Raw genomic sequence first — 12,593 nt, forward strand, 5'->3', positions numbered from 1 at the left:
ATTTGCACCTGTACGTCAAATACGTTGAATTTAAAATGTTTAAGCACGTCTAAAGTATGCACATGACATGTGCACCTATGTGCAGTGAATATGCCACTGTCTCTGACTTGTCTTATCACTATACTGCCTTATTGCTTGTTGTGTCTCTTGTTGTTTTTGCACTCATATGCCCTGTTATATTTGTACTATGTTGTAAACGGAGTCCACAGCACAAGAATTTCACACGTGATACTTGTACTACGGAGTGACAATAAAAATCTTGAATCTTGAATCTTTTCATCATCCATCAGTGTCCCAACTCAGATGTTAATGTTTTATTTTGCAACATCCTCCTTTCCTTCCACATGCATGAACATGACAGACCACCCACCTATGCTCACACAAGCACGCATGCGCACGCATGCGCACACGCGCACGCACACACACACACACACACACACACACACACACACACACACACACACACACACACACACACACACACACACACACACACACACACACACACACACAGCAAAAGTCCTGTTGACAGTGGCCTGAACTGTCATGCTATAGCAGCTTTTTCGACTCCATCCAATGAGATCAACAGTCGCTCAGCGCACCAATGGCATGCAAGCACCGAATCCCCCGCAAAGCTGTCAAGTCCTATCATCTCTCTCTCTCTTTCTCTCTCTCTCTCTCTCTCTCTCTCTCTCACACACACACACACACACACACACAAACACACACACACACACACACACACACACACACACACACACACACACACACGCACACACACACGTTCTGTTCCATCTGAATAAATGCGTCCAATGTTAGCGGTGCTAGGAGACATAGATTCACTGTTTGGTATGTGCAAAACCAACAGTATCACACACAGTATCTAAGTCTATTAATAGAAACATTGCTTTTCCTAGAAGAACTGGATCCTTTACAGCAGTTGCTCTCAACATGGGGTGCAGGGAGCACCAGGGGTCCTTGAGGGGGTTCTAGGGGGTCCCCAGCAAAGCAAATGATAAAGTGTTAAGCTTCAGAAATATTTAATTTACAAGAAGATACAGTAACACAATTTGAGAATGTAGAAGAATGATTATTTTGATCATAGTTTCACTATGCTCTCTGTAGGCCTATAGGCCTACCTAAAATAAATAGTCATGGAACTATGGAACATAGGCTACTACCTGGTAGTAGCCTAGCGTAGGCGTACAGATTTGGGTCTGAAAGACAAAATCTCATCAAATGGGGGTCTGTGGCTCTAATGTGGACTAAATAAGCCTTGATATGAAAACGGTTGAGAATCACCGCTTTAGCCTCCATCTCTCATTGACAGTAATCAATTGCTACTGCAGTTGAATAGTATAGTACTGTATCTATGGAAAGAGAGTGAGATACACAAGAGTCGTGTGTAAACAAACTAGGCCTACTCCATCAGCACCAGATTGCTGTATCCTAGCAGGTGTCATCTTTACTCAGAACTGGACAGTGCCGTTTGTTTGATCTGATTCCATACACATTAATAATATGGCCTTTGGCTCCAGGAGGTTGCTGATGTGTCCAAAGCGTCACCCACAGTCAGGTGACCCAGTCATCCCAAACCCATGTGACATTGATTTATCCATGTAAATATAGCACTTCCTTGGGAATATCACAGCCAGTGGGAAAGGAGGGACGGAGAATGAGATAACAGATTTGGAAGGAATGAGCGCACACTAAATAAGAGAAAGGTAGAGTTCTGTAACCAAGCAACATGAGAGATACAGTACATGTATGACAGGGTGCTGGTGTTGTCGAGGGATCTCCCCCTGAAACATTATATGAGGGTGAGCTGACATAACCTTTTGTTTTGAAGTTTACAAACAACCAACAAACATACAGCTGTAACAGCCAATTCACATTGTTTGAAATCTGATAAATCTATATTTTGGAATACCGTAAGTAATATTATAATATTCACAAATAGTACCGTAGTAATATTGCACTATTTTTTGACACCCCCGATTGAATCTAATTCTTGTTTTTTCATTCTCTTAAAGCCATTTTGATTTGATGGTTGAAATTAGTTTCTTAGACCAAATATAAACATTGAAGTTGTATGAATTTCTTTGCAAAGCCGTCGTCTTTCCATCAAAGCAGAATCTAAAAATATAAGATAGCTTTGATTTGTTTAACACACTTTTGGTCACTGCAAAAAATCACACACACACACACACACACACACACACACACACACACACACACACACACACACACACACACACACACACACACACACACACACACACACACACACACACACACACACACACACACACACACACACACACACACACAAAAGAAACTGAAACATGTGCTAGCTAAAGGAATGCTCGCTTGCATTGTAACTGATAATAATAGCTTCACCCTGAATGGTTGCAGGCACTAATTTAGGAATAAATGGGTGTAAAGCAGGAGGGGAATCAGGTGCACTTAGCTGACCTGCGTTTATTATTTTTAATAGAATTGACCTAGCTTTTTACAAACACATGTTTATGAAGTCATAATGTGTATAGGCCTACAGTATACCATCAACGTGATACGGGATATTATAGGATAGGGTCATTTGAAAGATTGAAAGAGGAATGCTTTACTGAAAGTAGGCTATTGATAGTATTCTGTTACATCATCACACGGCCATCTTGGTAGGAAAATCACAGGTGATTGTAATAAATTAACAGGTGATTCCAATCAAAGGACACACAGCCAATGAGCTGTGTGTGTTGTAAAGCATCATATTGGTAGGAAATGCATGTGACATCATGGAATAGTTCATATGGATTGCAATGCAGTAGCCTAAAAAAAACAACAACATCCTAAACTCTCTCAACACGTCTCTGACAAAGGAAGGCTGTGGCCTGGTGGCTGGTTGTAAACTGATGACTGTATGAGATATTTTACAACTCTAACACAGGGATATGTGTAGGAGATGAGCAGCACCATAGGCATAATCGTAGGCTATGTTTTAATGTGAAGTCTGGAGTCTGAGTCAGAAGATATGTGAGTTGTTGACAGGCCCATCCATCACAACACTAAAATAGCATGGCGCTAATCACTAAACCAGTGGTTCTCAAAATCGGGTCCGGGAACCCCCAGGGATTCTTGAGGGGGTTCCAGGAGGTCCCCAGCAAATAGGGGTAATTTATTTTCACTGGAATTCAATCCATAATCAGCACAAGGACAAAATGTTTGACTATTTTGCTCATAGGTGTCATACATTTTCTGTAATAAAACATCTAAAAGTGTGACGACCCTCCCACTCTCCTGGGCGTCCTGAACCTGGTGTTGTGGTCGTTGGGTTGATTGGGTGCATCTGGGCCCGGTGCTGACCCCAACACCAGGCTCCTGCAAAACAGGGCCAGCAGAGTGGGAGGGTCGTCACTCGTCACAAACGCTAACATCTTATCAGAAGGGGCCCAGGGACCAAATCTTATCAAATGGAAGTAGCCTGTGTTATAATTTGTGTCGGTTAATAGGGGTCCTTGACGTGAAAAAGTTTGAGAACCACTGCACTAAAAACACATAGGCCTACTGCTGGATAAAAATGTGGGTAGCCTACCGGTGGTCCAGTTGTTTTGCCACAGCTCGTGCTGCAGCGACCCCTATCGATGCCATACCAGCAGTCAGACAGGCATCTGCAAACCCGTCACAACTCTGTGACGGGTAAAAATGACACAAAACAAAGGTAGGCTACACAAATAATAAATAACTAAATGTTGCTTGAATTTGTTATGTTATTGTTGCCTTGAAACAAAGAGCACTACAAATAGCCTATTTAACGTGCCCAGATAGCCTTCAGGCAGAAACTGCAATGCTTGCTGTTCAAGGCAAAGTAGATTAGGCTACGGTACTTCAGTAGGTCTACTTGGCAGACCAATTATCATTATGCACGAAACGTGATGCTGCCCGCTCTCGCTCAGTCGCTCTGTCATTTCTAAGGTTTCATTTGTTTCTCTTCTCGACACGAGGCTCGGCGAGACTGCTTCGTCTTTTTCCGGTAAAGAGCCTCCAGCTCGAAATAGGACACCGTCACCATAGAAACAAAACAACTGCATCCACCAAATATGGGCAGGGAAGTGAGGCGATTGTGGCAATCGCGTCTTGACGTCACGCACTGCACGCAGACGCACTTGCACGCAGCCAAATCTACGGCTTTGCACGCAGCACGCTACGTGCCGGTGGAACCAGATTCCCTTGACCGTGAGGAAACTGGAACGACGAACAATGAATAAATCATTAACTCATCTTTATGCTCCCACTCATTAAAAACATGACAGGAGATAGTCTATTGTGCACGTTATAAAAGTCTAAAATTGAAATATGCATATTCATGAGAACAGTTGTGGAAAAGACAGGCTATAGGCTAGGGGTTGATATCTCTTTTTATTTCCAGCATTATATATTATTTTGCATCTGAACGAGTTTTTCATAAGTAAAAAAATAAACTATGTCATAAAATACATCTCGAAAATAGCCTACATGACATGATGTTTTCATGGAAAACTTGAAAATAAATGTCAAGTCAGGGGACACACCATACAGCAAGATGATACACTTACACATCAGTAACCCTGCTATTTTCACTTGTTACAACACAACTTGTTAACAGTAGTACACATATTGAGCACAGTCTAACTTCACAAAACATTATAGAGATGAAAAATACTAAAAATACAACCTTTTAGATCATGAATGATTTATATTTGCATGCACTTTGATGCCAGCACAAAATCTCATTCCAGAGAATGAACTGCCATTGCACCTGTCAACCCTGTTACAGTCACAGAAAACATGTCATGACCTCGAGGTTAAAGGAGAACCTCGCTGAAAAACATTGCTGATTTATTTTGCACATGATGCAAAAACTGTCAACCATTTTGCAGGTACTTAGTTTGACAGTTAGTTTGATTAAGTTGTGGACCAGTGATGTCATTTGTGCATGATATTATCATCAGCATTGTTTTTGGTGAAATTCTCCTTTAAGGTTTACACAACATCGAAACTTAAGCTAACGTTACACTACAAAAGATTATTGAAGAGAGACCATAGCTTTGTTGGCTGGTTACCAAATACAGTTACGGTAGGCTATGTCCAATCATTGCATAACTCATTTTGCATTCACAAGGCCAGAAGTGTTGGAGAATTAAGACTATCTTTCATGAGCTCGGACGCAGCCAGGCCACTTTTGAGGCTCTCGCAGCCCTCAGCCAAGGAATCAATCTCAGAGAAGTTAAAAGAAAACACTGTGCGGTAATTGCTACAATTGGGACTGCAAGACATGACCGGTGTGCTCAGAGACTCCAGGTCGTTCGCCACCGACTTGTACAGGGTCTCCCAGTCTGAGAGACAGAAGGGCCCGCCGAGGTCAATGTCGGGGACGGACGCGGCCGCCTCATCGGCCACTCCACCCATCTCCAGGCTGGGCACCAAGTCGTCCAGGTCATCTCCTTTCAAGTCCTCCAGAGGTTCTTCTTCTGCGCTCGAGCACAGGAGGATGTTAGAGTTCCCCAAAATGGCTGCTGCGGAGATGCAAGGGACCATACTGTCCATGTCTGGGACAGCGTGGGCTTCTTCCATCGCTGCGTCACCTTCAGGAGTTTCGCCGTCCTCGAACATGGAGAGCAGCTGCGGGGAGGCTGGGGGGTCCAGATCATCTTCATCTTCCACCTCTTCGTCATCACCGTCAGCTAGTTTGCAGGATGGTTTGTGGGAGGCTAACATCTGCTCCAGTCTCTCCTTCTCTTTCATGAGATCAGCTATCTCGGTCTGCAGAGCGGCCTTCTCATCTTCAAGCTCGTCAGTTTCCTGAGGCCATGAAGGGCAAAATGAGAAATTAGACTTGGCATGAGGATGTTTGCCCTATGGTGTTCTGCAGTCATCTCTGCTGCTTGTTAATACTACACTAAATATAATTATAAAATATAATAAAAATATATTATATTCTTTAATTATTATAACAAATATTAACAAATTTCCAATCCCCATAAAGATGTTTTTTTTTAAAGCATTTTCATTAATATGCTGAGGCCCCTAGTGCCCCCTGGTGGCCCCCGGCCCCCACTTTGAAAACCACTGATTAGCCAGATACTTACAGCTTGTAAAGTGTCTGTGAGCTCCCGCCGTCTGTTACGACACTTTGCTGCAGCAACCTTGTTCCTCTCCCTCCTGATCTTCCTCCGCTCCTCCTCTTTGGAAGGCTAAAATCAATCACAGAAACCCGTTTAAATGACCGCGCATCCTGCACATTCTTGCAGTATCATCATTTGGCTCGTGGAGATAATTCGCTTGCCAATGAAATAATCTTTCTTCGTCGCAGTGCCGAGAAAATTGTCGGTGCAGACTCCGATTCTGTCCAGGCTACAGCTGCACCACGGGCACGCTCTAACCGGCCACGTGAACGCGCATTTTATGTATTTTTCCCATCCACTCATTCATAACAGTGCTGGCTGTGCTCGTTACTTAGGCTATAGCCTAATAATGTAGCCTATAGAGTCTTTGATCGTTACTCGTTGCTTGTAGACCTATCAAACGTAACGCTCCTTAAATGAGCAGTGATTTGAGGTAGCATGCTATACAGCAAAAACAGATCCTATGGGCAATTTACCAAAAAAAACATGTCAAATTAATTCATCTCACTCAGGGGGAAACGAATCATGGAATGTGCAGATAGAGTGGGGCAATAACAGATTTAGCATGTTAATTGCTTGATTGATTGCTTGATTGCTAATTTAAACAAAGCAATTCGTCGCAAAAACACTGTGTGCTGTTAAAGCCCAAATCCCTGCATGCCTATACCTGGTTTTTCTGCCCTTTCCTGCTGGAGGGCTGCGCCTTGGTTGCACCTGCTGCCGGGGAAGACGCCCTGGTGACGCCGTGAGCTTTGGGCTTTGCTCGGCTGGATGAGGGGGAGACAGACGTGATGACTGTCGGCTGCACCATCCACCTCAGGTCCGGAGAGGTTGAGATTGCAGTCACAGTCGGAACAAAGGAGTCTGCTGCACTTGTCTCAGTATCCTGGAAAACCCACATACACACATTCGTGCAGTCAAACTAACACTATTTTACATTTTAATATTTTATTTTCCTGCAGTAGGCTATCTGAGCTTGTTGCTGTTTGTATTGTTCTAAGAAAAACTGCAAAATAAAATATTGAGAAGAAACAAATCAATAGGCCTGGATATGTCTATGAATCCATCAAAAAGCCTCATCATCTGCTTCATTCATCATCATCATCACCTTCATCATCATCAAATATTGAAAGGTCACGAACAGGACATGTATCTAAAAGGATGAAAAAGGCTTAATCGACAATAAGATTGAAGCTATTTTTACACAATGCGAACCTGCGCGTTACACACGGAGTTATATGGGCACGTCATTCTGTCAGGGAATCTCTATGGAATGTGCTTGGATATGTGTCAGGAATTCGATCAACCGCCACATATCAGCACATCAGGCTTGTGCATGAATTGTCCTGCTATAGATGGTGATGTGGATTTTTTTTTTCATGCAAAGCATTATCCACTTGTACCTTGGTGCTGTCCATTGATGATGCGCTACAAATCGAGTCAGGAGGATGGCTGCACCCAGGGGTGTCCCCACCAGGCGATGCTGTGCTACAGCTGGACGACGAGTCGTATTCAGGGCTGGAGTTTGTATGCATGTTTAAAATCATTCGCAGCATAAAAATACAGATTATCTTTTGCAAGTAGAAGATCGAACACCTATAGCCTAGCCTATATCACTTGTATTCCATTTGCCATGTTCATAAATGGTAACTGTGCAGATAATGGAGAGGCCCGCCTTTTATAGTGAGCTGGAATTTTATGAATGAAATCTGTGTGGTGAGACTGAACCATTTCAGACAAGGAGAGGTTGAGAAAGGGCTAAACGAAGCGAGCAGATGTTTTCCAATTTAACAATTACAGCGCTAAAATAGCCTACCTGAACATGTAATACTGCAGCAGCCCGTCCATGTGAAATAACCATCTTTATTCAAATATGATACAAAATTGCAAGCATGTAGGATGTAGTGACCCCCCCCACAGAAGTTCCCACTGCCTTATTATGAATGAACCACGTCACTTAGGCTATGCAGCATCTGCATCATGTAGGCACATTACGTTCCCAATAGGTCGGCGCAGTTTCATCACATCCTATGGCTATATAGGCTATTATGACGTTTCTTTAGCCTATCGATATAGCCTACCTGCTCTCTGAATTCAAACAGACCCCCCCCCCCCCCGACAGTAAAAGCGATAATCGGTAGACCTCGTTATTGCCTTATATTAATCAATTGTTGTCATTGGAGTCAATCTGATTAGAATTAGGCTATTATAATACCACAACATTATTACCTCAGAATGATCAATAGGCCTAAATTTGTATGTGAAACCTGCATGATTACATTCGTGCATTGGATTTATTTTAGACTATAAGCCAATAACCTCTAATATTAAACCTACTTATAGGCTAACCTATATGAATAGAGCTCCAGCAGCAGACTTGTCGCTGCAGTAAAGTAGCCAATCACCAAGTCGACCGGCCCAACCATATATGGCATTTCCGGTTCTCTGTGTGTGTGTGTCTCTCTCTCTCTCTCTCTCACACACACACACACGTCTTGCTAAACATACAAGCGTGCTCGCACGCATACGCACACGCACACGCACACGCACACACGCACGCACGCACGCACACACACACACACACACACACACACACACACACACACACACACACACACACACACACACACACACACACACACACACACACACACACACACACACACTTGAAACATGCGCATGTCTTGGCTACCTGATAACAATTAGGCTAATATTAACTGGCACTAATTTAGGGATAGGCTATGGGTGTAAAATATTAACAGGCACTAATTTAGGGATAGAAGGTAAAAGGGGATAAACAGGTAGGTTATAAACTCAGCTGACCCGCCTTTTTATTTTAATATAATTCTCCCCTGCACTTTTTAAGGGACTAGCCTACCTCCCGCTGCAGCCTCGTAGGGGGAATCGAACCCAGGTATTGTTATTGCTCCTTTCATTAAAGTCGTTTCATTAAACATAGCTTTTTACCGATAGCCTTTAGACTAGCCTACTGCATCTCTTTCGTTATTTGCCTTATCACTGTTTAACATGAGACTAGAATAGCCTACGTTATAGTTGTCCGAGCTTCCCACATGCATGTCGGCTCCTCAGATGATAAATATCTGGCATCTATCTTCTATATTTAGCCGTCAGATGAGCTCACGGATCCTCTCAAGTGAAAGTGATGGGTCGTGAATGGAGGGGCCTGCCTCTCCCCCTTGCTCCGCTTCCCGGCAGTCCCAGCCCCTCTCTGGGGTCATTTACTGGCACATCATTAGGTGGTCGTTTAGGCGCATTCAGCAGCGGAGAGTTCAGAGGTTGGGCTTAGAATTACACTCCGGCTCAAAGACGTGTTTTCATCCAAACAATTTGAGCGTGAATGTGGGAAACCCGGTGACGTTTATTTTTAGACTAGATGACATCAGCGTTCAAAGTTCAAGCGTGTAAGGAGCTAAAATTACAGGTCTCTATGCAAACTCCAGGTTTAATCATGCCAGTGATTTTTATGGGTTTGTGTCTATGCCAAAAATAGCGTTAGAAATCATGTCCGATTACAATGCATGGACTGGGGTAAAACAAAACTTGCAGCCTATAGTTTATCCACCTTTTAGCCTATGAGGAATAGTAGCTAGTGAATCCAGTTTTTCAGTAAAATAAGCAAATATCAAAATGATGTAGGCCTATATGCATATATAAGGTAGCCTATATGAAAATAGGTTTTTGTAATGCTTCTTCTTCTGTATGCTCCTACTTGAATAAGTTAACTTATTTATGTTTTTGATATGCGTGTCTTATGATCATGGTTTATTATAATATATTTGTTGTGTCTTGTAAGCCCATCTGGGCGGCTGGGCACTGTCAAAAGTGCATGACACAATGGGGGGGGGGGGGGGGGGTGTCAAATAGCCTAGCCTACTAGGCTACTTAGCCTACATCCAGTCGAGTCTAGTCGCGTAAAGGAGTTAAAACCTCTGCCTGTCAAACGTCCGCAAATGGATTATTCTAGATTGCAGTCTTGCCAACCGGTCAACCAAACTCAGGGTCACTAGGCAAATTGGCTGCATATGGTGTCCGATTGCACTTCGCTGCTCGGCAGACAGACAGCAGAGAGGAGAGAGAGGAAGGGGGGCGAGAGAGAGAGAGAGAGAGCGCTGATAAGAGCTCTCACTCTGCCGCCGTTTCCCGGTGACATAATACCCTACCGCGCTGTTTCCAGACAGCCACTGTGACCACAGACTGTATAAAGATATAAATAATAAGTAATAATAAAGACGGGTTTGGCAGTCTTGTGCTTTTGTTTGTTGTGTTTGTTTTGTTTTGAATTGTGTTGCGTGCCTGGGGAAGTAGGTCTGGTTTTTTCTTTACGAGTGATTTACGTCACATGCGATCTTTGACGCTAAGCAAAACGTGAACGTCACTGACGCGAAGGGGAGGAGTGTTGCTACGGCAACCAGGAATGTTCAACAAAACATGGACGCGGGGACAAAGTTATTTTGTCTGGCAAACATTGCTGCGTTTGTCCCAGAAACAATTGCTTACCCATATTACAATAGATGTAACACTAACGCAACTTTAGTGCAATAGCCTACATCAACTGCTTTATGTTTAAATAGCTGCCCAGCCTGATTGAATGTTGAATAGTGATTATAGCACTGGTTAAAAACGTGGGGTTCAGGGATCTAGAAGGGTCGTTAGGGGTTTCCAGAAGCCCTCCAGGAAAATGAGGAACCAATTTCACTATGCTATTTCATTCAACAGCCTTCTGCATATGAGAGAATGAATAAGATAATGAATAAAATAAAATAAATTTATTTTTAACAAATAAAAATAGAAGCGTCTGCTAAATGACATAATGTAATGTAAAGAGAGACTGGGGGTTTAAAGTTTACTCAACACCTATAGATAGTTCTAAGTAATATTGCTAGCGTTGGTAATGTTTGATGGGGTTCATTACTATACAAAATCTTCATCAATGCATTTCTGGCAAGGAGTCCTTGACTTAAAAAGTTTGCATGGATTTCTCAAAGCTGCATCTGAGGCATTAGTCTAAATCACAGAGGGGGAGGCCTAAGGATTCCCACACCACACCTTGGCTTAGATAAACAACCATGGGGAAGACCTTTATGAACAATGTAGGCCACCTGGGAAAAGCAAGCACCTGCGCATGGAAAAATACACACAACAAAGCAACTAGACACACCCCTGCCTGGATTGCAGCACACTGGGTACAAACGTCGCCTGAGGACATAGTACACATACTAACTGGGTCACACGGATCTTGATGTGACATCAGCATAACCGGTGTGGCTTGTGTTGTGATAATCGTTCTGGGCGGCGTCCAACTTGGCCACACTCCTCTGTCTTCTACCTCAACCAAATACATGTTCATCCTCGGTGTACTATGAGACTTTCAGGAGAAACTGACAAGAATCATCTGGAGGCATTAGGGGCTGGGGGTTGAACCTGCAGCTTCCCTAACCACTGATATCGTGTTATAACACCCTAACACACAATCATATATAGCCTACATCTATTTTTAATTTCTATGAGAAGTGTGTATAGTAGCCTATGCCTCAGTCAATGTGCTGATATAAAAATGCACCCGACTATTTAGATTGAGTTTCGAACCAAGATGTGTTAAAATCAAGAATATTGTTGTAAATGCGTACTAGCATGTTAATAAATGAACTATTTATATAACTGTTACTTACTTGGTCATAGTAATGATATATTGATATATTGATTTTGTTGCACCATAGCTACTTCATTCACCAAATCCATTGGGCTGAGATCTATAATGCATGTAATAATACTGGGTCAGATTTAAAACAATAATAATAATAATAATAATAATAATAATAATAATAATAATAATAATAATAATAATAATATCATTTCACCTGCAATTCATTTTGGGTAGCCTAATAGATCCAAAGACTACTGACACTGAAGTAAATAATACTTTAGTGTACCGGCTGTAGGCTACTTTTGCTGACCATTATCCCAGTTCTTAAGTTTTCACAACAGCCTCTGTGTTTGTTGCCTTACATAACGTCATGTCGCTGTGGTCCAATCCTCGGATGAAGCATTTCCCAGCATGACCCGCCCATTCACAGGATGCACCATATATGGAAAATGACGTACTGGGGATCCCGTTCTGGAATATTCCACTTCTTGAACATGGGTCTCCACTGTTTTGCAAACGTTTACTTTAGACCTACAATAACATCATAAAGTGGCATCAGTGTTTGAGTTATATTCTATTTTAATAATTAGGGCGCAGTACGTGGCATAATTACTGCGTCGTTATCTCGTTTCTTACCGTTTTTTAGCGATCTTATTTTTCTCTTGCTGAAGAGCACTCCCCTACCTGCCTACGTCATTTGATTCCGTCCGCGCGGCTATATAAGCCGGAGCCACCACAGTTGGCAGTCAAACTTTCAGCAACTAAAA

General features: G+C 42.7%; 1 protein-coding gene across 1 annotated transcript; it reads right to left on the bottom strand.

The window, feature by feature from the left end:
- Positions 1 to 5,151: 5,151 nt before the first annotated feature.
- On the bottom strand, positions 5,152 to 7,696 carry LOC310782619 (protein c-Fos-like; the record flags this gene model as incomplete). Its single annotated transcript, XM_083643302.1, has 4 exons — positions 5,152 to 5,838; positions 6,126 to 6,230; positions 6,829 to 7,047; positions 7,565 to 7,696. The coding sequence occupies 4 exons, from the start codon at positions 7,694 to 7,696 to the stop codon at positions 5,152 to 5,154; spliced, it is 1,143 nt and encodes a 380-aa protein (XP_083499428.1).
- Positions 7,697 to 12,593: the final 4,897 nt, after the last annotated feature.

Source organism: Poromitra crassiceps (assembly GCF_964638095.1).
Source record: "Poromitra crassiceps genome assembly, chromosome: 9".
Classification (NCBI taxonomy): domain Eukaryota; kingdom Metazoa; phylum Chordata; class Actinopteri; order Beryciformes; family Melamphaidae; genus Poromitra; species Poromitra crassiceps.